The sequence below is a fragment of the Aotus nancymaae genome, unplaced genomic scaffold (assembly GCF_030222135.1).
Source record: "Aotus nancymaae isolate 86718 unplaced genomic scaffold, 86718_ANA_hifiasm-v0.15.2.pri h1tg000020l, whole genome shotgun sequence".
Classification (NCBI taxonomy): domain Eukaryota; kingdom Metazoa; phylum Chordata; class Mammalia; order Primates; family Aotidae; genus Aotus; species Aotus nancymaae.
The window spans coordinates 23,974,693-24,002,022 of record NW_026988432.1 but is presented as its reverse complement, the minus strand read 5'-3'; the positions used below and the strand labels follow the sequence as shown (position 1 = coordinate 24,002,022).

Below are 27,330 nucleotides of genomic sequence, written 5' to 3'. Positions count from 1 at the left end.
TAGTATTTTTCAGAATTGCAAAAAGCTCTTTGGGAGAGGGAGTGAATGACTACAGTTGAAAAATTTGAGTCGCTTGGATGAAAGATTTGCCCAAGAGAAAATATTGCATCAAGAATTGTTAGATCATATATGACACTGAAGTTCACTATCAACCTAACACAATGAAACTCTGAAGTTCAAGTATTCAGTGGCCATCCAGCTAATAAGAGAAAGTGAAAAATAATCTATTTTCAGAACTTTGTAACCTAATAGAAGACATAATTTGAAACATGTAAGTTACAAAGAACGTCCTTGGATTATACTGCAGAGTAGGTGGCCCATGAGTGACAGAAAGAATGGTGAAGGAGAGGTGGGCAGCAGGCTGTTTTCAAGGCAGTAAATACTGCTTTCACATATCTTGTAAACTTGACAGGTCACACAGTGCACTACTGCAGTATAGATTTTGTTGTTTATGAAATACTTTGAAAAGAAAACATCTTTTTAAAAGAAAGTTATAAGGTTTATTCTCTATACTTTGTCACCTTTGTTTATAGTTTATAAAGGACATTTTCAAATAAATTTATATCTACCTGAGAAGTAACTTTATCACCATTACCAATGCAGAGGTAAATATTCAGAGAGGTTGAATACGTTGCAACTTTTCCAGGGACACATGTCATTATTTTTATAGCCTTCATCCCCACCCTTACATATGGGGGACACTCAAATGTTGGTTGAATTGGTCAGAATATAATAAAATAATAAAGGTGAGAGCCAGAATTTAACTTCAGTTCTTCAATTTCAAGTCTAATAATGATTGCAGTCAAAGCATAGCAAGTTGTAACTTTATAAGGATTAGATACTAGATTAGATAGTAGAAAAAGATAAAGGCAGATAAATGAAATAACTTACAAATTCATGAACATTTTATGATAAAATGTTTAATAATCTGAACTATAAATAGCATCTTATGCTAAAGCCAAATAAATTGCATAGAATGGAAAAGACAAATTGAAGCCACAACCCTTGGAAATTCAGTAGTTCATTAATTATACTTTAAGTTCTGGGGTACATGTGTAGAACATGCAGGTTTGTTACATAGATATACACGTGCCATGGTGGTTTGCTGTATCCATTACCTTGTCATCTACATTAGGTATTACTTCTAATGCTATCCTTCCCCTACCCCCCTCCCCAGATAGGCCATAGAATGTGATGTTCCCCTCCCTGTGTCCATGTGTTCTCATTGTTCAACTCCCACTTATGAATCAGAACATGTGGTGTTTGTTTGGTTTTCTGTTCTTGTGTTAGTTTGCTGAAAAGGATGCTTTCCAGCTTCATCCATATCCCTGCAAACGACGTGAACTCATCCTTTTTTATGGCTGCATAGTATTCCATGGTGTATACGTGCCACATTTTCTTTATCCAGTCTATCACTGATGGGCATTTGGGTTGGTTCCAAGTCTTTACTATTGTGAATAGTGCCACAATGAACATACATGTGCATGTGTCTTTATAATAGAATGATGTATACTCCTTTTGGTATATACCCAGTAATAGGATTGCTGGCTCAAATAGTATTTCTTTTCTAGATCTTTGAGGAATCACCACACTGTCTTCCACAGTGGTTGAACTAATTTACACTCCCACCAACAGTGTAAAAGTGTTCCTGTTTCTCCACATCCTCTCTAGCATCTGTTGTCTCCTGACTTTTTAATGATTGCCATTCTAACTGGCATGAGATGGTATCTCATTGTGGTTTTGATTTGCATTTATCTAATGACCAGTGATGATGAGCTTTTTTTCCCACGTTTGTTGGCTGCATGGATGTCTCCTTTTGAGAAGTGTCTGTTCATATCCTTTGCCTACTTTTTGATGGGGTTGTTTTTTTCTTGTAGATTTAAGTTCTTTGTAGATTCTGGATATTTGTCCTTTGTCATATGGGTACATTGCAAAAATGCTCTCCCATTCTGTAGGTTGCCTGCTTACTGTGATGATAGTTTATTTTGCTGTGCAGAAGCTCTTTGTTTTAATTAGATCCCATTTGTCTACTTTGACTTTTGTTGCCATTACTTTTGGTGTTTTAGGCATGCCATGCCTATGTCCTGAATGGTCTTGCCTGGGTTTTCTTCTATGGTGTTTATGGTTTTAGGTCTTACATTTAAATCTTTAACCCATCTTGAGTTAATTTTTGTATAGAGTGTAAGGAAGGGATCCAGTTTCAGCTTTTTGCATATGACTCAGCAGTTTTCCCAACACAGTTTATTAAATAGGGAATCTTTTCCCCATTGCTTATTTTTGTCAGGTTTGCCAAAGATCAGATGGTTGTAGATGTGTGGCATTATTTCTGAGGCCTCTGTTCTGCTCCATTGGTCTATAGCTCTGTTTTGGTACCAACACCATGCTGTTTTGTAAGCTTGTAGTATAGTTTGAAGTCAGGTAGCATGAAATTCAACAGTTTATTTTTATGAAAATAAACAGACATGCAGTAGCCTGCATGGAGAAGAACACCATTCTCTGTGTTCCTAAAAAGAAGTAGTGTGTATCAGTGGAAGTGAGAGTCCTAAGGAGTAGTCTCTCTACCATGTCAACTACAGAATTGATTTTGCTCCTGTGAATCTCACTTTTCTCATCTGTGAAAGCAGATGGTCTTTCTTCTTTAAAGAGAAAGGAAACATGAAATTCTACAACCTTATTTACTACAGAAATAAGGGTAGATATTCTCCATTTATCCTTTTTCTTTGCTTTGTGAAAGACTATGAGTAAGAAAGAGAATGGTTTTATTTTGAATGAAGATTCTGAGACTCATGGCATACATTTTAAGTGTTCTAAATAGCTGGCAGAGTTCTTTCTTTAGAGCTCTTCAGTGAGCATCAGGTTACAGTTGCTTTCTTTGAGAACAACAGGAAATATTGAAACAAAGAAAGTGCTCACATAAAACTCTGCGTTAATGGACTATTGAAAATGTGTTGTGAAAAATCTAACACACTGAAAGCAAAAAGTCTCTGTGATATTAAAATAAACTGAGAGTTTAACCATCAGCAAACCATTTCTAAAGATATGACCTGTACTATCTAAAAGATTGTGTGAAGAACAGTCTTCTAGTTTGAGTGTTTATACTCTTACCTTACTGGCAGGGACTTATAAACGAATTCAAGTGCCATGTTAAACATCTTGTGTATTTTCCAGCATCAACTTTCATTGTAGGCTTTCAGGAGGATTGATGTTCTTATTTCTAGGATCTCTTTATTTACTAGAATGTCAAGGCTTTTAGAGGAGAATGCCTTTATCTTGTGTAGTAAAAGGAATTCTAATAAGCTATTTTTGGTGGAAAAACAGTGATAAGTAAGCCCTATTCATGAGAACATATGCCTCTCATTTGGAAATGAATAATTGCACTACAGGCTTACAAGAATAAGGACATTTGTAGTGACTGGTGACTGCTATTTTCAACATCTTTTTCAAAGTGCTCTTCTAAAACATTCTTCTTTCACATTTCTGATTCTTTGATCCAGCAAGCTGTGATCCTCTCACCTCAGCCTCCCGAGTAACTGGGACTACAGGTGAGCAACACCTCCCTTGACTAATTTTTGTATCTTTTGCAGAGACAGGATTTTACCATGTTGTCCAGGCTGGTCTGAAACTCCTGGGCTCAAGCAATTCACCCACCTCAGCCTCCCAAAGTGTTAGGGTGACAGGCATGAGCCACCATGCCTGCCTAAGACTGCATTTTTTTAAACCACAATAATGTGTGAACCTAATATACTGTTAAGTCAAAAATTAACTTTTAGTCAGTGTTGTATTTAAAAGAAAGAATATAGTTATTTGTTCATTTTCTTTTTGGCTACTCTCTAAGTGGTACCTCAGTTAATAGAAACAGGTTGCTTGGTGCACACATGCCTGAGGCCGACACATTAGAATACTTGATAAATCTGGAGACTATGTTGCCTAATAAGTTGAGCCCAGTGAAGTTCCCATCACTTTATATAGGAAGCAGTAGGATCAAGTGAAAGGGAGTTTTAAAGTCCTTTTTAAGAAGATCTTGGCCGGGCGCGGTGGCTCAAGCCTGTAATCCCAGCACTTTGGGAGGCCGAGGCGGGTGGATCACGAGGTCGAGAGATCGAGACCATCCTGGTCAACATTGTGAAACCCCGTCTCTATTAATACAAAAAAATTAGCTGGGCACGGTAGCGCGTGCCTGTAATCCCAGCTACTCAGGAGGCTGAGGCAGGAGAATTGCCTGAACCCAGGAGGCGGAGGTTGCGGTGAGCCGAGATCGCGCCATTGCACTCCAGCCTGGGTAACAAGAGCGAGACTCCGTCTCAAAAAAAAAAAAAAAAAAGAAGATCTTGATGGCTAGTGCTACAGTATCTAACTCATGTATGCTCTATTTCCCACAAGTATATGCAACAGAGAAGGGGTGATTAAATGGACCCATGCATGGAAGAGAGATGACGAGCAGAGCAGTTCAGAGCAACTGCTCAGAGCTGTCTGAATGTCATTTCCTGAGTCTAGAGAGAAGAGTGGCCTCTTTCACTTGAACAGGACTTGCTTTCAAATTATAAATCCATTTAACAGCCAGGAAACCATTTTCACTCTCTCAGTAAAATGGTCACACTGCAAATGATCACACTGCATTACAATAGCATAGGTCCCAAGTAAGCAAGTAAGGCCTTATATACAACAGGTGTACAGATTAGGTGGTCACTACTTGACTTCTCTCTCACAAATCCTGCATCTCCTGAATTGCTCCTCACAATGGACCAATCTAATGTGATTAGAGCTTGAGGAATTTCCTAGATCCCAATTCTTACTTTCAACTTAGTTATTCCATGCACCAACTCTCTGCAAAGAGAATCAATAGCAAGCAAAGAGGGGTAAGAATTGAGGAGTAAGAAATAAGCTATTGAAAATGAGAAAAAGAGGTTATTTCTCACTAAGCACATGTAAAAAACTACTGATGCCTTTGTCTTCTCACTGAAAAATAATATATTGTTTTTATTAAGCATGTTACAATATGAGTCATGTCCAAACATAATTTGAGATATAAATCTTAACTTCTAAGCTCACCATGGACAGGGCTATTGAAAGCAGTGTTTCTCAAGTTTTGTGTGCCTGGGAATCACCTGCAGACATTATGAAAACGCAGATTCAGATTTAGAAGATCTGGAGTAGAGTCTAAGATTCTGAATTGCTTAAAAGATTCCAGGTTATGCTGAGGCTGACCCTCTGCAGATTACATTTTGAGGTAGTTTTTGGATTTTGAACAGATTGTATGCTCTTAACCCAGGGTTCATGGAAGAACTTGTGGGTTTGGTAACTCACTTGAATTTAAATGGATATTATTTCTCTCTGTGTGTATTCGTGCCTCAAATTATTATCTATAGCAGGTTAAGAACCACTTGACCAGCTGTTTGTTTTGTCATCACCTTCCATTTAGGCTCACCTGTGGAACATAAACCAATGTCTGTTTTTCTTTTGCTTTGTTTTTTGTTTTTCAAGACCAGTTCCAAAACCTTGTACTGAAACAACTTTTCTGAATCTAAGGCCAAAAGCTGAGTACTGTGCTCTGCTCAAATGAAATTCTGCAAAATTCAGTCATTCATTTTCATAGAAGCACCTGAGACTTTCTACATTTTTCAACAAGTGATGAAGGAATTAGTTAAATCAGTATTTACAAATTTGTCGCACTTCTGAAACAGTCTCTTATTTTTACTGCCTAAACAAAGATCAATAGATCAGAACCACCCCTGTCTATGCTATGTTTTCTCCAAAAGATGAGCTCCACTGGGGAACTGAGATGTGTTAGTTGTCATTTGAAGGTGGGGGGGTCACCATAACCTGTCCTTAGCACCCCCCTTACGCTGAAAGCACTTCCTGCAGAGACTTAATGACTGCACATGTTTCCCCATACAATGACTCATCATTTAATAAAAATTTCCCATTCAGCCAGTGTCACCCCAGGGTGAAGAGCATACGCAATCTATAACATGAATTTTAATTTTTTTTTCTGGTGGTAGGGAGGGTAAGTGAACCTATGACTAGTGATAATGTTAAATCACAGAGAATGGGAGCTAATTAAAATAAATGTTTATCTGAGCAGTCAGGAAGTTAAATTGTATTATATAATTTCCCAAAAGATATTATCATAAATCATTTATTGGGTATAAAATGCTATATGTCAAAAGAGTAAGTATGTGTTTGAGGAGGCTAGATAATGCTAAAGAGGAGTTGAGAAAAAGAAGTGCAAAAAGAAGATATTTGAAGACAGTTTTCACCTTTTGCATTATTCAAATGAAGGAAGCTCTAAAGGCAAGTACTATTTTGTTATTCTTTCCCAAGACTTCAGAAGTTTTCACTTCCATGATACGGTGATGTTTATATTTATGTTGGCTCACCGTTTAAATCCAAACAAGTCTAGCTGGTATCAACATAGAGAAGAGAGCAGGAATATGCTGATTTATTCTTTCTTCTACCTCTTCCATCACCCACTGCCACCATCTCACACTATAACTGCTGTCTCTTCTCTTTTTGTCTCACTCTAACACACTCCTCTCCTCTAAGATCGTCTTGTCGGCTTCACTAAGCTTTCTATCAAAGCCTACCTTGTAGAATTTATTTTTTTTTCTAAGAAACAACATGTAATTTAATAATTTAAGCCAGACTTGCCAACTGAGTGACTTTGAACAAGTCCTTTATCTTCCTTGAACTTTGATTATCCTATCCCCAAGGCATAAGCAATAAGGTATGCTCTTAAAGATCTATTTAAAAGAACATATAGACTTCTGCCAAGATGGCCGAATATGAACAACTCCAGTCTGCAGTTCCCAGTGAAAGCGATACAGAAGGCAAATGACCTCTGCATTTCCAACCGAGATATAGGTTCATCTCATCAGGACTGGTTAGACGGTGGGAGTAGTAGTGCAAGCCGAAGCAGGGTGGGTGTTGCCTCACCCAGGAAGCACCAAGGGCTGAAGAAATCCCTCTCCTAGCCAAGCTATTTGGGACATTTCCCGACACTCTGGCTCTCTGGCTCAGATTCTGCGCTATCCCCATAGCCTTCACAACCTGCAGACCAAGAGATTCCCTCCAGTGCCTACAACACCAGTGCCCCAGGTTTCCAGCACAAAACTGGACAGCCATTTTAGCTGCAGCAGTTTTTTTTTTCATACCCCAATTTTAGCTGCAGCAGTTTTTTTTTTTCATACCCCAGTGGCGCCTGGAATGCCAGTGAGACAGAACTGCGCATTCCCCTGCTGGAGCCAGGGAGCCAAGTGATCTGGCTCAGTGGGTCCCACTCCCATGATGACCAGCAAGCTAAGATCCACTGGCTTGAAATTCTTGCAGCCAGCACAGCAGTCTGAGCTCAACCTTGGATGTTGTTTGGGATCAGTGTGGGGAGAGGTGTCCACCATTGCTGAGGCTCAGGTAGGCAGTTTTAACCTTTCATGAATAAACAAAGTCACTGGGAAGTTTACACAGAAACTGGGCAGAACCTACAGCAGCTCAGCAAGGCCTCTGCAGATAGACTGTCAAATAGATTCCCTTCTTTGCTGGGCAGGGCATCTCTGAAAAAAGGCAGCAGCCCATCACGGTCTTATAAATAAAACCTCCAACTTCCTGGGACAGAGCACCTGGGAAAAGGGGTGATTGTGGGTTCTGCTTCAGCAGATTTAAATGTCCCTGCCTGGCAACTCTGAAGGGATCTCCCAGCACAGCTCTTGAGCTCTAATAAGGAACAGACTGCTTCCTCAAGTGGCTCCCTGACCCCCATGTATCATGGCTGACAAACACCTCATAGAGGAGAGCTCTAGATGACATCTGGCAGGTACCCTTCTGGGACAAAGCGACCAAAGGAAGGAACAGGCAGAAATATTTGCTGTTCTGCAGCCCCTGCGGGTGATTCCCAGGCAAGCAGGGTCTGGAGTGGACCTCCAGCAAACCCCAGCAGACCTGACTGTTAGAAGAAAAACTAACGAACAGAAAGAAATAGCTTCAAAATCAACAGAAAGGACATCCACTCAGAAACCCCATCCAAAAGTCACCAACTTAAAAGACCAAGGGTAGATAAATCCCCGAAGATGGGAAGGAACCAGCACCAAAAGGCTGAAATTGCCAATAGCCAGAAGGCCTCTTCTCCTCCAAGGGATCACAAACCCTTACCAGCAAGGGAAGAAAACTGGATGGAAAATGAGTTTGAGGAATTGACAGAAGCAGGCTTCAGAAGGTGGGTAAAAACAAACCTCTGAGCTAAAGGAGCATTTTCTAACCCAATGAAAGGAAACTAAGAACCTTGAAAAAAGGTTAGACAAAATGCTTGCTAGAATAACCAGTATAGAGAAGAACATAAACGACTTGTTGGAACTTAAAAACACAGTATGAGAACTTCATGAAGCATACACACGTTTCAATAGCTCAATCTGTCAAGCAGAAGAAATTATATCAGAGATTGAAGATCAACTCAATGAAATCAAGTGAGAAGGCAAGATTAGGGAAAAAAGAGTGAAAAGAAATGAACAAAGCTTCTGAGAAATACGGGATTATGTGAAAAGACCAAATCTACATTTGATCAGTGTACCTGAAAGTGACAGGGAGAATGAAACCAAGTTGGAAAACACTCTTCAGGATATTATCCAGGAGAACATCCCCAACCTAGCAAGGCAGGCCAACATTCAAATTCAGGAAATACAGAGAGCACCACAAAGATACTCCTTGAGAAGAACAACCCCAAGGCACATAATTGTCAGATTCACCAGGGTTGACATGAAGGAAAAAATGGTAAGGGCAGCCAGAGAGAAAGGTCAGGTTACCCACAAAGGGAAGCCCATCAGACTCACAGTGGATCTCTCAGCAGAAACCCTACAAGCCAGAAGAGAGTGGGGGCCAATATTCAACACTGTTAGAGAATTTTCAACCCAGAATTTCATATTCAGCCAAACTAAGCTACATAAGCAAAGGAGAAATAAAGTCCTTTATCGACAAGCAAATGATAAGACATTCCATCACCACCAGGCATACCTTTACAAGAGCTCCTGAAGGAAGCACTAAAGATGGAAAGGAACAACCAGTACCAGCCACTGCAAAAACATACCAAATTGTAAAGACCATCGACACAATGAAGAAATTGTGTCAACTAATGGGCAAAACAACCAGCTAGCATCAAAATGGCAAATTCGCACATAACAATATTAACCTTAAATGTAAATGGTCTAAATGCTCCGATCAAAAAACAGACTGGCAAATTGGATAAAGAGTCAAGACCCATTGGTGTGATGTATTCAGGAGACCCATCTCACGTGCAGAGACACACATAGGCTCAAAATAAAGCAATGGAAGAAGATTTACCAAGCAAATGGAGAGCAAAAAAAAAGCAGGGGTTGCAATCCTAATATCTGATAAAACAGACTTTAAACCAACAAAGATCAAAAGAGACAAAGAAGGGCATTACATAATGGTAAAAGGATCAATGTAACAAGAAGAGCTAAACTATCCTAAATATATATACACCCAATATAGGAGCACCCAGATACATAAAGTAAGTTCTTAATGACCTACAAAGAGATTTACACTCCCACACAATAATATTGGGAGACTTTAACACCCCATTGTCAATATTTGACAGATCGATGAGATAGAAAATTAACAAGGATATCCAGGACTTGAACTCAGTTCTGGACCAAGTGTATCTAATAGATATCTACAGAACTCTCCACCCCAAATCCACAGAATATACATTCTTCTCAGCACCACATCACACTTATTCTAAAATTGACCACATAATTGGAAGTAAAATACTCCTCAGCAAATGCAAAAGAATGGAAATCATAACAGTCTCTCAGACCACAATGCAATCAAATTAGAACTCAGGATTAAGAAACTCACTCTGGGGGGATCCAAGATGACTGAATAAACTCCAGCGCACAACACCCAGTGAGAGAGATGCAGAAATCCAGAGGTCTCCTGGCTCCAACCGAGGTACCAGGTGCCTTTCAATGAGTCTGGTCCGATGGTGAGCAAAGCCCACTCAGGGCAGACTGAGATGGGGAGGGGTGCTGCTTCACCCAGAAAGTGCATCTGACTGGCAAGTCGGAGGCTCCCCCTCTGGCACTGTCATCCAGATACAGTGCTTCCCCCAAAGCCTCAGCAATACACAGAACAGGGCATCTTAGCCAGTCAAGTGCCAGGAATTACAAGCACAGAGTTGAACAATAATTCAGGATGGTGTCCTGGATTGGCGCACAGACCTAAACAGATGCATAAGCCCAAAAGGCTGCCGGGAGAACCTGCAGACTGAGATATTGCCCCCTCACCCCGCCCAGAGAGAGAGAGGGAGCTATAAACTGGAGCAGCTGGGCGGGCCCCTACCCCATGATTGGAGGGAGAGGAAGCTGAAAGGGGGAGATGGCCTGGTGCTGCTGGGCAGTTCCTTACCCTCCCCCACAAACCCCAGAGGGCTGAAGCTCTGACTCTAGCAGGTTGCACAGCCAGTGCCACAGTCTGAGCTGAATGCTCAATGATCCAGCCCAGTGGAGGAAGGGCACAACCCACCATTAGAGGGGTGGGACTGGGCTACAAGTTTTAACAAAAAACACAGGAAGCCTATGTAGCAACAGGACAGCATTCTTGACAACCCAGTAGCGTGGCTAGGTCAGCTGAAGAGGCAGGCCTAATCTCCCAGTACAAACAAAAAAGACACAGGAAGCTTCCCTAGTAACCTGAAGGAGTCCCTAGAAACCCAGTAGCGCCTCCACAGGTAGACAAGTGACCTCATCAAGCAGCTCTCTGACAACACAGCCAGGTAAATCCACAAAGATGTGATAAAAACAGAGCAAAAAAGATGAAACCATCAAAGACCAGAACACTTCTTCTCCTTCAAGAGATCACAACTCCTCAACAACATGGGAACACAACATGACTGAGAAGGAGTGCGACAAATTGACAGAAACAGGCTTCAGAAGGTAGATAATAACAAACTTTTCTGAGCTAAAGGAACACGTCCTAACTCAATGCAAAGCAACCAAAAACCTTGAAAAAAGGTTAGATGAAATGCTAACTAGAATAACCAGCTTAGAGAAGAACATAAATGACTTGATGGAGTTGAAAAACACAGCATGAGAACTACATGAAGCAGACACAAGTGTTAATAGCCAAATCCATCAAGCAGAAGAAAGGATATCAGAAATCAAAGATCAACTCAATGAAATAAAAAGAGAAGGCAAGACAAGAGAAAAGAGAGTGAAAAAAACAAACAAACGAACAAAGCCTCCAAAAAATATGGGATTATGTGAAAAGACCTAATCTACGCTTGATTGGTGTACCTGAATATGATGGGGAGAATTAATGCAAGCTGGAAAACACACTCCAGGATATTATCCAGGAGAACTTCCCAAGCCTAGCAAGGCAGTCCAACATTCAAATTCAAGAAATACAGAGAATTCCACAAAGATATTCCTCAAGAAGAGCAACCCCAAGGCACATAATCGTCAGATTCACCAGGGTTGAAATGAAGGAAAAAATGCTAAGGGCAGCCAGAGAGAAAGGTCACATCACCAACAGAGGGAAGACAATCAGACTTACAGCAGATCTCTCAGCAGAAACCCTACAAGCCAGAAGAGAGTGAGGGCCAACATTGAACATCCAAAAAAAAAAAAAGAACTTTCAACCCAGAATTTCATGTCCGGCCAAACTAAGCTTCATAAGTGAAGAAGAAATAAAATCCTTCACAGACAAGCAATTACTGAGAGACTTTGTCACCACCAGACCTGCTCTACAAGAGCTCCTGAAAGAAACACTAAGCACAGATAGGAACAAGTACCAGTCACTGCAAAAGCAAACCAGTGGGCAAAGACCAAAAAATGCAATGAAGAAAATGAGTCAACTAATGGGAAAGAAAACCAGTCAGTAACAAAATGGCAGGATCAAATTCATACATAACAATAGTAACATTGAATGTAAAAGGCCTAAACACCCCAATCGAAAGACACAGACTGGGAAACTGGTTAAAAAGTCATATCCCATCAGTGTGCTATATTCAGGAAATCCATCTCACATACAAAGACACACATAGACTCAAAGGGATGGAAGAAGATTTATCAAGCAAATGGAGAGCAAAAAAAGCAGGGGTTGCAATCCTAGTATCTGATAAAATGGACTCCAAACCAACAAAGATCAAAAGAGACATGGAAGGACACTACATAATGGTAAAAGGATCAATCCAACAAGAAGAGCTAACTATCCTAAATATATACACACCCAATGCAGGAGCACCCAGATACATAAAGCAAGTTCTGAATGACCTAAAATGAGATTTAGCCTCCCACACAATAATAGTGGGAGACTTCAACACCCTACTGTCAATATTAGATCCACAAGACAGAAAATTAACAAGGATATCCAGGACTTGAATGCAGACCTGGACCAAGCAGATCTAACAGACATTACAGAAGGCTCCACCCCAAATCCACAGAATATACATTTTTTTCAGCACCACATTGCACTTACTCTAAAATTGACTACATCATGGGAAGCAAATCACTCCTCAGCAAATGCAAAAGAACGGAAATCATAACAAACAGTCTATCAGACCACAGCACAATCAGACTAGAACTCAGGATTAAGAAACACACTCAAACCTGCACAACCACTTGGAAACTGAACAACTTGCTTCTGAGTATCGACTGGATAAACAATGAAATGAAGGCAGAAATAAAGATGTTCTTCAAAACTAATCAGAATGAAGACACAACTCACCAGAATCTCTGGGACACCTTTAAAGCAATGTCAACAGGGAAATTTATAGCAATAAATGCCCACATGAAAAACAAGGAGAGATCTAAAATTCATACCCTATCATCAAAATTGTAAGAGCTAGAGGAGGAAGATAAAAAAAAAAAAAAACACTTAAAAGCTAGCAGAAGACAAAAAATAACTAAGATCAGAGCAGAACTGAAGGAGACAGAGACACAAAAAACCCTTCAAAAAATCAATAAATCCAGGAGCTGGTTTTTTGAAAATACCAAGGAAATAGACAGACTGCTAGCCAAATGAATAAAAAAGAAGAGGGAGAAGAATCAAATAGATGCAATAAAAAACGATAAAGGGGATATCACCACTGATCCCACAGAAAACTACCATCAGAGATTACTACAAACAACTCTATGCACATAAACCAGTAAACCAGGAAGAAATGGATAAATTCCTAGACACTTGTACTCTACCAAGACTAAACCAGGAGGAAGTTGAAACCTTGAATAGACCGATAACAAGGGATGAAGTAGAGGCATGAATCAATAGCCTACCAACCAAAAAAAGTCCAGGTTCAGATGGGTTCACAGCCGAATTCTACCAGACGTACAATGAGGAGTTGGTTCCATTCCTTCTGAAACTGTATCAAACAATACAAAAGGAGGGAATCCTCCTTAACTCATTTTATGAGACCAACATCATCCTGATACCAAAAACAGGCAGAGACTCAGCTAAAAAAGAAAACTTCAGGCTAGTATCCATGATGAACATTGACACAAAAATCTTCCATAAAATACTGGCAAACAGACTGCAACACCACATCAAGAAGCTTATCCATCATGATCAAGTAGGCTTCATTCCGGGGATGCAAGGCTGGTTCAACATACACAAATCCATAAACGTAATCCATCACATAAACAGAACCAAAGACAAAAACCACATGATTATCTCAATAGATGCAGAGAAGACCTTTGACAAAATTCAACAACTCTTATGCTAAAAACTCGCAATAAACTAGATATCGATGGAATGTGTCTCAAAATTATAAAAGTTATATATGACAAACCTACAGCCAATATCATACTAAATGAACAAAAGATAGAAGAATTCCCTTTGAAATCTGGCACTAGACAAGGATGCCCTCTCTCACTACTCCTATTCAATATAGTATTGGAAGTTCTAGCCAGAGCAATCAGGCAAGAAAAAGAAATAAAGGGTATTCAATTAGGAAAGGAGGAAGTCGAACTGTCTCTATTTGCAGATGACATGATTATATATCTAGAAGACCCCATCGTCTCAGCCCAATCTTCTCAAACAGATAGGCAACTTCAGGAAAGTCTCAGGATACAAAATCAATGTGCAGAAATTACAAGCATTCCTATATACCAATAACAGACAAACAGAGAGCCAAATCAAGAGTAAACTACCATTCACAATTGCTACAAAGAGAATAAAATACCTAGGAATACAACTAACAAAGGATGTAAAGGACCTCTTCAAGGAGAACTACAAACCACTGCTCAATGAAATAAGAGAGGACACGAACAGATGGAAAAACATTCCATGCTCCTGGTTAGGAAGAATTAATAAAATGAAAATGACCATACTGCCCAAAGTAATCTATAGATTCAATGCTATCCCCATCAAGCTACCAATGACCTTCTTCACAGAACTAGAAAAAAACACTTTAAACTTCATATGGAATCACAAAAGAGCCTGTATAGCCAAGACAATCCTAAGCAAAAAGAACAAAGCCGGAGGCGTCACATTGCTGGACTTCAAACTATACTACAAGGCTACAGTAATCAAAACAGCATGGTACTGGTACTGGAATAGAATGGAGGACCCAGAAGAAATACCACATATCTACAACCATCTGATCTTTGACAAACCCAGCAAAAACAAGCAATGGGGAAAGGACTCCATGTCTAATAAATGGTGTTCGGAAAACTGGCTAGCCATGTGCAGAAAGCAGAAACTGGACCCCTTCCTGTCACCTTACACTAAAATTAACTACAGATGGATTAAAGATTTAAACATAAAACCTAACGCCATAAAAACGCTAGAAGAAAATATGGGCAAAACCATCCAGGACATAGGCATAGGCAAGGACTTAATGACTAAAACACCAAAAGCAATGGCAATAAAAGGCAAGATAGACAAATAGGATTTAATTAAAATTCAGAGCTTCTGTATAGCAAAAGAAACCATCATTAGAGTGAATCTGTAACCAACAGAATGGGAAAAAATTTTTGCAACCTACCCATCTCAAAAACGGCTAATATCTAGAATCTACAAAGAGCTAAAACAGATATACAAGAAAAAAACAACCCCATTCAAAAGTGGGCAATGGATATGAACAGACACTTTACAAAAGAAGACATATATGAGGCCAACAAACATGAAAAAATGCTCATTGTCACTGGTCATTAGAGAAATGCAAATCAAAACCACATTGAGATATCATCTCACTCCAGTTAGAATGGCAATCATTAAAAAATCTGGAGACGAGATGCTGGAAAGGATGTGGAGAAATAGGAAGACCCTTACACAGTTGGTGGGAGTGTAAATTAGTTCAACCACTGTGGAAGACAGTGTGGCGATTTCTCAAGGATCTAGGAATATTCCATTTGACCCAGCAATCCCATTATTGGGCATATACCCAAAGAACTATAAATCGTTCTACTATAAAGACACATGCACACGTATGTTCACTGCAGCCCTGTATACAATAGCAAAGACCTGGAACCAACCCAAATGCCCATCGATGATAGACTGGACAAAGAAAATGTGTTACATATATACCATGGAATACTATGCAGCCATAAAAAATGATGAGTTCATGTCCTTTGTGGGGACTTGGATGAATCTGGAAACCATCATTCTCAGCAAACTGACACAAGAACGGAAAGCCAAATACCACATGTTCTCACTCATAGGTGGGTGTTGAACAATGAGAACATGTGGACTCAGGGAGAGAAGCATCACACACTGGGGGCAGTTGGGGGTGGGTAGGGGAGAGACAGCAGGGGTTGGGGAGGGAGGGGAGGGTGGGGAGGGATAACATGGGGAGAAATGCCAGATATAGTATGCACCTAAAGTTAAATTAATTAATTAAAAAAAAAAAACTCACTCAGAACCACAGAACTACAAGGAAACTGAACAACTTGCTCCTGAATGACTATTGAATAAAGAAATGAAGGCAGAAATAAAGATGCTCTTTGAAACTAATGAGAATGAAGATGCAACATAACAGAATTTCTGGGACACATTTGAAGCAGTGTCTAGGGGGATATTTATAGCACTAAATGCCCATAAGAAAAGTGAGGAAAGATCTAACATTGACACCCTAATGTCATGATTAAGAGAACTAGAGGAGCAAGATCAAACAAATGCAAAAGCTAGCAGAAGACAATAAATAACAGTAGAACTGAAGGAGATAGAGACAGAAACAAAAAAACCCTTCAAAATGTCAATTAATCTGGGGGTTGATTTTTTGAAAAGATCAATAAAATATATGGACCACTAACCAGACTAATAAAAGAGAGGTCTCAAATAGATGTAATACAAAATGCTAAAGGGGATATCACCATTGATCCCCCAGAAATACAAACTATGATCAGAGATTACTACAAAAACCTCTATGCAAATAAACCAGTAAATCTAGAAGAAATGGATAAATTCTTGGACACTTATACCCTCGCAAGACTAAACAGGAAGAAGTTGAATCCCTGAATAGACCAATAACAAGATCTGAAATTGAGGCAGCAATAAATAGCCTACCAACCAATAAACGTCCAGGACCAGATGGGTTCACAGCCGAATTCTACCAGAGGTACAAAGAGGAGCTAATACCATTCCTTATGAAACTATTCCAAACAATACAAAAAGAGGGAATCTTCTCTAACTCATGAGACCAACATCATCCTGATACCAAAACCCAGCAGAGACACAACTAAAAAAGAAAATTTCAGGCCAATATCCATGATGAACATTGATGCAAAAATCCTCAATGAGATAATGGCAAACCAAATCCAACAGCGCATCAAAAAGTTTATCCATCACAATCAAGTCGGCTTTATCCCTGGGATGCAAGGCTGGTTCAACATATGCATATCTATAAACGTAATCCATCACATAAACAGAACCAAAGACAAAAACCACGATTATCTCAATAGATGCAGAGAATGCCTTTGACAAAATTCAACAGCCCTTTATGCTAAAAATTCTCAATAAACTAGGCATCAATGGCACGTACCTCAAAATAATAAGAGCTATTTATGACAAACCCACAGCCAATATCATACAGAGTTGGCAAAAACTGGAAGCATTCCCTTTGAAAACTGGTCAGGCACAGTGGCTTATGCCTATAATCCCAGCACTTTGGGAGGCCGAGGCTGGTGTATCACAAGGTCAAGAGATCGAGACCATCCTGGCCAACATTGTGAAACCCCATCTCTACTAAAAAATACAAAAATTAGCTGGGTGTGGTGGTGCGTGCCTGTAGTCCAGCTACTCAGGAGGCTGAGGCAGGAGAATTGCTTGAACCCAGGAGGTGGAGATTGCAGTGAGCCGAGATTGTGCCACTGCACTCCAGCCTGGTACCTGGCAACAGGGCAAGACTCTGTCTCAAAAAAAAAAAAAAGAAAAAGAAAGAAAGAAAGAAAGAAAACTGGCACAAGACAAGGATGCCCTCTCTCACCACTTCTATTCAACAGAGTATTGGAAGTTCTGGCCAGGGTAATAGGTAAGAGAAAGAAATAAAGGGTATTCAATTAGGGAGGAAATGAGGTAGTCAAATTGTCTGTATTTGCAGATGACATGATTGTATATTTAGAAGACCCCATCATCTCAGCCCAAAATCTCCTTAAACTGATAAGCAACTTCAGCAAAGTCTCAGGATACAAAATCAATGTGCAAAAATCACAAGCATTCCTATACACAAATAACAAGCAGAGAGCAAAATCATGAGTGAACTTCCATTCCATTCACAATTGCTACAAAGAGAATAAAATACCTGGGAATACAACTAACAAGGAATGTGAAGGACCTCTTCAAGGAGAACTGCAAACCATAGCTCAAGGAAATAAGAGAGAAGACAAACAGATGGAGAAACCTTCCATGCTCATGCTTAGGAATAATTAATATCATGAAAATGGCCATACTGCCCAAAGTAATTTCTAGATTCAATGCTATGCCCATCAAGCTACCATTGACTTTCTTCACAGAATTGGAAAAAAACAAAAAACAAAAAACCTTAAACTTCAGATAAGCCTGCATAGCCCAGGCAATCCTGAGCAAAAAAAAAAAAAAAAAAAAAGCTGAAGGCATCATGCTCCCTGACTTCAAACTACACTACAAGGCTACAGTAATCAAAATAGCATGGTACTGGTACCAAAACAGAGATATAGACCGATGGAAAATAACAGAGGCCACAGAAACAATGTCACACATCTACAACCATCTGATCTTTAACAAACCTGACAAAAACAAGCAATGGGGAAAGGATTCCCTATTTAATAAATGATGTTTGGAAAAGTAGCCAGCTATATGCAGGAAGATGAAACTGGATCTTGTCCTTACACCTTATACAAAAATTAACTCCAGATGGATTAAAGATTTAAACCTAAGACCTAACACCATAAAAACCCTAGAAGAAAACCTAGGAAATACCATTCAGGACATAGGCATGGGCAAGGACTTCATGACTAAAACACCAAAAGCAATGGCAACAAAAGCCAAAATAGACAAATGGGATCTAATTAAACTAAAGAGCAAAAGAAAGTAACAGCAAAAGAAAGTAACATTAAAATGAACTGGCAACCAAAAGAATGGGAAAAAAATTTTGCAATCTACCCATCTGACAAAGGGCCAATATCCAGAATCTACAAAGAACTTAAAGAAATTTACAAGAAAAAAAAACCCCATCAAAAAGTGGGTGAAGGATATGAACAGACACTTCTCAAAAGAAGACATTTATGCAGCCAATGGAAAAAAAAAAAAAGCTCCTCATCACTGGTCATTAGAGAAATGCAAATCAAAACCACATTGGGATACCATCTCATGCCAGTTAGAATGGCCATCATTAAAAAATCAAGAGATATCAGATGCTGGAGAGGATGTGGAGAATTATGAAAACTTTTACTCTGTTGGTGGGAGTGTAAATTAGTTCACCCATTGTGGAAGACAGTGTGGTGATTCCTCAAGGATCTAGAACTAGAAATTCCATTTAACCCAGCAATCCTATTACTGGGTATATACCTAAAAGAATTATTAATCATTCTATTATAAAGACACATGCACACGTATATTTATTATGGTACTGTTCACAGCAAAGACTTAGAACCAACCCAAATGCCCATCAGTAATAGACTGGATAAAAACAATGTGGCACATACACACCATGGAATACTATGCAGCCAAAAAAAAAGATGAGTTCATGTCCTTTGCAGTGACATGGATGAAGCTGGAATCCATCATTCTCAGCCAACTGACACAAGAACAGAAAACCAAACACTGCATGTTCTCACTCATAAGTAGGAGTTAAACAATGAGAACACATGGACACAGGGAGGGATACATCACTCACCGGGGCCTGTCAGGGTGTGGTGCTAGGGTAGGGATAGCAGGGTGAAGGGTTATTGGGGTGGGATAGCATTAGGAGAAATACCTAATGTAGATGATGGGGTGATGGATGCAGCAAACCACCATGGCACATGTGTACCTATGTACACATCTATGTAACAAATCTACACGTTCTGCACATGTACCCCAGAACTTAAAGTATAATAAATAATTTTTTTAAAAAACAACATATAAGAAAATGCAGCAAAAGCTGTCTTATTGTAGTTTATGTACCTGTAGGTGGGACAGAGGGTACTAAATTTTACCCCTTCTCTCTCTAGATTCCAATTTATAAAAATCATAGTGACAAGGTATTTATAAACAAATGGGAATCAAGGATTCCAGAGAATTATAGCCTTTTGGAAAGTGGTAGCAGTAGGTAGAAGATCTCTTCCTCCCGCCCTGACTACAAGACTATTGAGCTCACTAGCTGTAAACTGGAACAGACAATATCGAAGTGGCTGCGACTCCTGGAGTCAGGCCTTGCCTTGTTTGCTTAACAAATGCAACCCTTGTGAAGTTTAAGGACAGAAGGTCTTCAATGTCAGTACCCAATGTCAAGCCCAAGCAGGTTTAAAAATGTGAGTAGTGATGATTAGTGCAATAATCCTTTCCCCTCACTTTTCACAGACAGGTGGCCCAATGAAAGCCAGGATACTTGTGACTCAGAGTAGCCGGGTCTTACGATGGGAGAAGAAGAAAGGAGCAGGGAGGGGAGCAGGGCACCTCATCAGCACGTCCCCAGTAGGCAAATAGGCTGTTTCTCTTATTTTTAAGGAGAAATAAGAAGGTTTGGAGAAGAACACAATGTTTCTCTTCCCAGAAGTGGTATTTAGAGATGTTTATCACCCTTAAAGTACAATTGACATGGTAGACTAAAATGCCTTAAGATTGATGCAAAATTTATAGTTTGAAATTCGATGACTTAGGAGGATGCCTGAGGCTATTGTGTCTAAGTAAATGCAGCTACTCTCTTTTTGTTCATTTTTTGAAGATCAAAAGGTAGAGTATTATACAAAGTTCCCCATACATATTTCTTATTTCTCTCATAGCCTCAAAAGCTGCTTGCCTGTCAGAAGTGTAAATGATTATGTGACACTTCTATATCTGCCCCAAGATAACCTGAGCACAGACCAGTTACTTAATAATAAATATACTTAAGAATAATATTCTGGTTCGCATAGAAACTAGACAGAGAGAGGACATTTCATTTTGTCTGACATCCCTGAATGGACCAGAGACAAAGTAGAGATGAGAACTCAGGCTTCTTCAAAACCATTCTTTTTAACTTTATACTTAAGGGTAAAGGAATGGAAAATGAAGTAGGAAATAGGAAAAAGTGGGAGAAAATGTGAGTTGATAGTGAAATCAAAACTATGCTATGTATTGGCCTCCGATCTGACCCCGATGAGGTTTTTTAGTCCATTTCAGCTGCATCCTAATGTTTCTCACCAAAAAAAAAAAAGAAAGAAAGAAAGAAAATCATTTTACATGGGAAAACCTTTTGAAGAGAGATGCTAGCAGGAGTCTGCACCTGGCAGTCATATATTATGTACCTAATGAGTAAATGAAATGTTTAATAACTATACTGCGAAAATGAAGCTTAAAACAGTAAATTCCTGCTGAGACTGCTCATCTGCACCTGATGCACACTGCTAGCCCATCTCAGAACTCAAGCCCATTTTTATTTACCCCTCTTAGTGTGTCCTGCTGAGGAGATAACATTAAAACCAAAGCGATGCTCACTTAATTAGTTGTATATCAGTGTAAGAACATTTATTTAGCACATCAACAGCCAGCGCTTCACAGAAGGGTCGCCTGAAACTTCTCCAACATGCACCCTGGGTAGGGGAAATTCTGCAGTGGCTTCAGATTGAGCATTTGTAAATTTAAATTTTTCAATTAGCCATGGATCATTTAAACTTAGAACATAATACCACTTATTTTTAGTTAGAATTATCTGTTTGAAATACAAAAGCAATAAAACTTTAATTGTTGGTATAGCTTTTCACTAATAATTAAAAAAAAAGATACAACATTTATTTTTTACAAAGCACTGGTTTAAAACTCAATTATTGCAATTTGAGTTAAGCTTTAACTTGTTGGAGATTCCTTTGGAGTCAATTGATCAACTAATTCTTCCTAAGTCTTAAAGAGAGGCAAGAAGTCTAAAGGTAAAATTAAGTACAGGTGGAACAGCTGTATTATCCTTCCTTGTGAAATTTTCATAGCTAATAACTTAAAAATTAAATTTTTTACATTTATAGATATAAAGACCCCCAAATCCAAAGAAATTAGACCATTGAACAAAGGTCACAAAACTAGGTCCTAGGCTAGAATGCTTCTTCAATATTTGGATATTTGTTTGAGCACTCATTCAGTACTTTGAATTCATTGTATAGATCACACAGAGTTTACCGTCATGGAAAAAAAATAGTAATATAGATCAGCTTAGACTTCAGGGTGAGAACCCTTCGTCTCTCAAGGCCTGTCTGCAAAATGAAGAGAGACTATTCCAATTTCCCAGAGTCCCAGTATTGGTCCTCTTCTCACTAGCTCCCACTCAGGCTTGAGCACCTCCCTCTCCCAAAATGAAGTGGGTTTCTGACCACATTTTGAAAATCACTTTTCATATTTGGGAGAGATCCCAAAGGACCCTGACTCCAAGGTTAAAATTATATTAAATTAACAGCTAGGAGTCATGGAAGAGATTCTTTTAATTTTTCTCTTTTACTTTACTTTGATACACATTTCTGATAGCGCTCAATAGAAATTTTATGAAAAGTGTTCATGTTTAGGCCAATTATCAATGTTAAGTGGTGTTCTCCAAAGTGGATAAATAAATATGAAGCTTTCCCTGTAGCTACAATCTAGATCTACCAACATAGAAAAGTCATCAAAAATTCTATCATTTCTTGACATTAAAGAACAGCACTTTGATATCCCAAAGTAATGTGTTTTATGTTTTGTTTTGTTTTCTAATTGCAGTAATTTCCATTAGTCCTTGGGTAGGATGGTGGCTGTCTTCCAGAGAGTCAAAATACTGCCAGGCACATCAAAGGCTCTCATGCCTCAAGGCAGTCCTTTATCAAGAAGGTGTAACCAAGAATGGGTGAGGCCACGGATGCATAAACAAAGTTGGTTTTTAACCTGGCTTCTGCAAGCAGTGTAGAAAAAAACAGTTAGTATCCCAGGAAGTGTGACAATGATCCATTTCAATATCAAAGTAATTGAAATCTAGGAAGGTTTAATATGGAGGAACAGATCGGGATTAGGACAAAAGGTTTCCCAAAGTAGCAGTCCATCAGCAAGTGAGAGGCTGCAATATGGTGCTCAGTACCCTGTTTGGATTTGACCAAGCCCCAGGCCTCACTCACTAATCCAAATGCCTGATGACCACACTGCTTTCTCATTTGAACAGAGTCCAAACCAAGAGTCTGATTATTTTATATAAAACTGATTACTTGGTTTAAATGGTGTAGAAGATGGATTGAGAATTTAGATACATGAGAAGGTGACTGATCAGGTATTAGGCACAGGTGAAAGATTAAAGCCATGTCTCATAACCCCACAAAAGAAGAGGGATACAGACCAGAAAATCAAGAAAGAAGCTATTTATGCTTGGTGAGCTACAAGTACTTAAGTAAAGGAAAAAGCACTGCTTGTTGAGCTTATAAGGACCCAGGTTTCACCAGTGCACAGGCTTGAAATATGGAACGCTGAATCTACACAATTACATCATGAGAGGATGGAGTTATGCACAACCATGAACATGGTGTCTGCCTTTGAACAAAGGATGTTTTTGTGGAAATCTTGCTTTTAAAACATTTATTCTCCTTAGCTAAAGGGCAATTTTGAGAGCACAGTTGCCTTATTGGTTGTTAATAAATCTCTCCTGGGAAATTTCCCATATACTCTTTTCTTTAATTGCCCTTACAGGAAAAGGAAAGAAAAATATTTAAGACCATAGAGTATCCCAGTCAAATCCTGCTGACAATGAACTCTGGGAGATAGTTCAAATTCTTTCCCTCTACTAGAATTTTATGAAATTAATTCTACCTTGATCTCTTGATCTCCGGGGACCGCAGTATTCTCTTCCAAAAAATAAAAGGAAGGTCATTTGATGAGCTCCAAGGGCCCTTGAGGTTCCAGCATTCTAAATTTCTGTAATTCTATGAATATTACTTGAGAAAAGGCAGTCATCTGAGGTTTAAATACTCTGTGTGGTCTTTGAGCCGAGACAATGTCTTTGATTCCTTTTGTGAGGCTCACCATGTCTTGTACATTTGTTCAACACTCAGTACATTTTGAATGTATAACTGCTGCCTGGGCACTAAAGAAAATCAATTACTATAATGAACTTTCTAGTGAGTTTGAGTGATGGCACTCTTCAGGTATGTCCATGCCCTATTGTAATAATAGGAGTATGGATGATGCAGTATGATACACATAGTGCAATACACCTACGTGTTTGGAATCCTGGGAAGAAAATACACCATAAGAACATATTTCCTTTGTGATAACCATAGGCTATGCCTAGGAACTTATTTCTCTGTATGTAAAACTGACCAAAAAATTGTGATGAGGTACACGTTATGAAATTATATACAACAGTCTGGTATATTCTAAAAGAATATTTACTTTTATGTTTCTTAGGACAGAATAGGAACTGGCCCTTACTTGAATTTCCTACATAATAAGCTATACCAATGCCTTTGACTTTTTCTTGAGGATAACTATGTTACAGTGAATTGATTTTCAGAATGTGTTAAACATCCATTGCCTGTGTTTGGTTACATACAAAATTTTAAATTTTCAGAAGTAGCTAAGTTTCCTAAACATGTTTCTAAAATGAAAAATTTAAAGTAAAATAATAGGCTTTATGATCAAGGGAGTCTAGGACAAAAATAAGTAAAAGATATGTGCAAAAAAATATGTAGAGACAAATGTTCGCTTCTAAAATGTAGCTGCTCTTTTAAACATAGGGAAGGATAAGAGCCAGCTCCTGCAAGGTGCTAAGAGGAACAGCTTTTGTGACAATAAAACTATTATGAATTCAGGTTTAATCAGAATGTTGAAAGCATTCTTGAAGTGTATACAAACTTAATTCAGGCAACACAATTCAAAATACGTGGTTGGTAGATATGTTCTCAAGGTTTATGCCTCTTCTTTAAGTGTTTAAACTTTGTGAATTATTTTTTAAATTTTATGCCTTCACTTAAATAATAACCTAAAATATCAACATGAATTTCACATGCTGGGGTATCTGTAAGACCATTTGATAGAATCACCCTGCCAGGGTTTTTAGGGCCTGCCTTCCTATTTGGGTTTACAATTAAGATGGCATCAGGAACACCATGGTTATAGTCAGCAGAAGCTTACAAAAAAAAAAAAAATGGTATGTTGGGGGTTAGAGGTAAACCATTCACATCCAGTGAAGATTACCTGACATTACAATCCCTGTATGAATGAGATTTTATGTACTATTGAGTTAGAAAATGTTCATAATGAAAACTGGCCATATATGACAAACCCAAAATGATCGTGACATAGCAACAGTATCAAATTCATATGGCAATTTTGTTTTAGCCCAACAATCTCATTTATCATATTAAATTAATGATTATAATCCAAATTGTACTATTTTTATAGGCCCTTTCTGTTTACATGTGTTTTTGTTTTATAGCATAGGTAAGAACTATAAGGTATGATGCTTACAGCAAGTTTTGTGTTTGTATATATTTAAAAAACAGTGCTGGAGTTGATTAAAGTTTTGTTTTTCCCTTTAAATTACAAGTCGGTTATGAGAAACAATGATATAAAAAGTAGTCTTTACCCCCAAATTTATAGTCCTTGAACTAGATTTTATGTTCCTTGATAATGCTTCCTCAAAAAACCCATGTAAATTGGATGGGCTAGGTCAACAAGCTAGTGATCAACCTTCATTTGCTTCATGGAGTTGGACAGATGTTGGTGCAAACTCTTATGCTGCCTGCCCACTTCTCAATGTGAGAACTTAGGCAAGTTACTTATTTTTTCTTCATTTTGGCACCTCCATATGTGAACCAAGAATACGAATACTTAGCAGGATTGTTTGGAAAAATATTAATATATAATAACAATACACAATGATTAATATTAAAAATAGCCCTCTTTTGATAACTATTTTGGCACCAAATAAGCTTGCCTGACATTTCATAGGTTCTGGACTATCCATCACAGTCCAGAGCTCCCAGGCAACTTTTCACAGCGTGAATAGTTAACTCTCTTTGAATAAGTTACTAGGCATCAGCCACTTTAAATACATAATCTCATTTAATCCTAACAAATTACTAGTATCTTTCCTATTTTACAGATGAAAAACAGGCCAAGACAGGTTTAGTTGACAAGAAATTGCACAGATCTGAATGCACACTAGACTTAACTGTAAATCCCCAATTCTCCCTCACCATGTTATTTTGCCCCAAATGAAATTAAAATGCTTGGCATAGATCTAGACTTTTGTAGGTATTCAGTAAATATTATTTCCATTCTTAAGGAAACAATTCACATTTCATTTCACTTCTCATCTGAGGTACCACGAAGAGAATATCACTCTCTTACCATAAATCACTCGAATTACAGACTTTTGATATCTAAAGTTTAAGAGTGACAAAGTATAAATATGAAGAAATTTCATGTTAGGTCATGGTAAGGAAAAAGAGGCTTATGTCAGGATTTATCATTTCTAGTGACCAGCACCTGACAGATTGCTGATTTATTAGATTTATTTATTATTTTCATTGTTTCCTTCCCAATAAACAGATAACTCCTATTAACGTAACTGATTGTGGAGTAACCTCTGAGCTTTATTAACTAGAATTCTGTTTTCCAAAGTGTAGCCCAAACAACCTTTTCTTAGCAAAATATAGGACCACATTAGAACCATTAGGACTAAAATGACATCTCTCATGACAGAAGAGAACTCAGGCCACTGCCTTTTCACGGCTTTCTCTAATATCTTTTCTGTTGGAACTCTTGGTTACAATGCTAAGAATGACAAAACCCCTTAGTTATGGGAGGTGTACTAGCTGATTCAATAAGCCCTTATAAAGTTTTATTTTAGGCTATAGGGACAAAATTGTATTAGTGCTACAAGTTAAGCAGGATTTATAAGGCAAATTTCAGTTCCCCCCAAAAAGGCAGTGCTTATTTATAGTAGACAGAAATACCGTCTATTAGATACCCAGCAGTGCCTCAGTTGATTTTCATGAGCAATAGAATGTCTTTTATTGACAAAAGCCATAAAGATTAGAGCAGAATTATATCTTTTTTTGTCCCAAAATAGAATCAAGAATGACAGTCTATCTGGTTAGCCATGATGGACTTTATTTTGTTCTAACATCTAATGCTCACTTGTAGACCAGAGCAACCATCTCTGCTAACTCCACAAATCTTCTTTGGTTCTGCTAGACAACTTAGGGCTTATTTAGATGGTTTAAAACAGGGCTTCCTGGCTCTAAGCCGAGACTGGCACCAAATAAGCTTGCCTCACACTCTTTATAGTGTGTGATGAACAGTCCAGAGCTCTCAAGCAAATTTTCACAGCGTGATTTGGAATTTACTTGCAATTACATATGGCTAGTGGAGCTGCATCTGGAGAAGCCTAATCAGAATTTGTCTTCCATTTAAGAGATATAAAATGACCTCACTCATTGTGTCGGAATTCATCTTTACACTACGGAATGAGCAATAATCTAAAATCAATGCCAATCCACTGGATATGGCATATATGCTTGAGAAAGTGTTCTGCAGAATGTTTTCTACGTTCCTTTCATCACTCTGTGTTTTCTATTTCAGGGCCCACTCTTCCTAAGACCCATGTGAAAACAGCCTCCCTTGGGTTGGCTGGAAAAGCAAGATCCCCTTTGCTTCCTGTGTCTGTGCCAACAGCCCCTGAAGTGTCTGAGGAGAGCCACAAACCAACAGAGGATTCAGCCAATG

At 38.7% G+C, this 27,330-nt stretch overlaps 1 protein-coding gene and 1 long non-coding RNA gene across 5 annotated transcripts in view; one reads left to right on the top strand and one right to left on the bottom strand.

The window, feature by feature from the left end:
- LOC105725294 (uncharacterized) overlaps positions 1-27,330 on the bottom strand; it is a 398,310-nt gene that overhangs the window by 228 nt on the left and 370,752 nt on the right. The window lies entirely within an intron of this gene.
- Positions 1-27,330, top strand: part of DCC (DCC netrin 1 receptor) — a 1,184,710-nt gene that overhangs the window by 1,148,017 nt on the left and 9,363 nt on the right. For all 3 annotated transcript variants that reach the window (XM_012464272.3, XM_012464274.3, XM_012464273.3), the window contains exon 28: positions 27,187-27,329. In XM_012464272.3, the coding sequence (XP_012319695.1) occupies positions 27,187-27,329 (143 nt within the window). The remainder of the gene's footprint in view (positions 1-27,186; position 27,330) is intronic.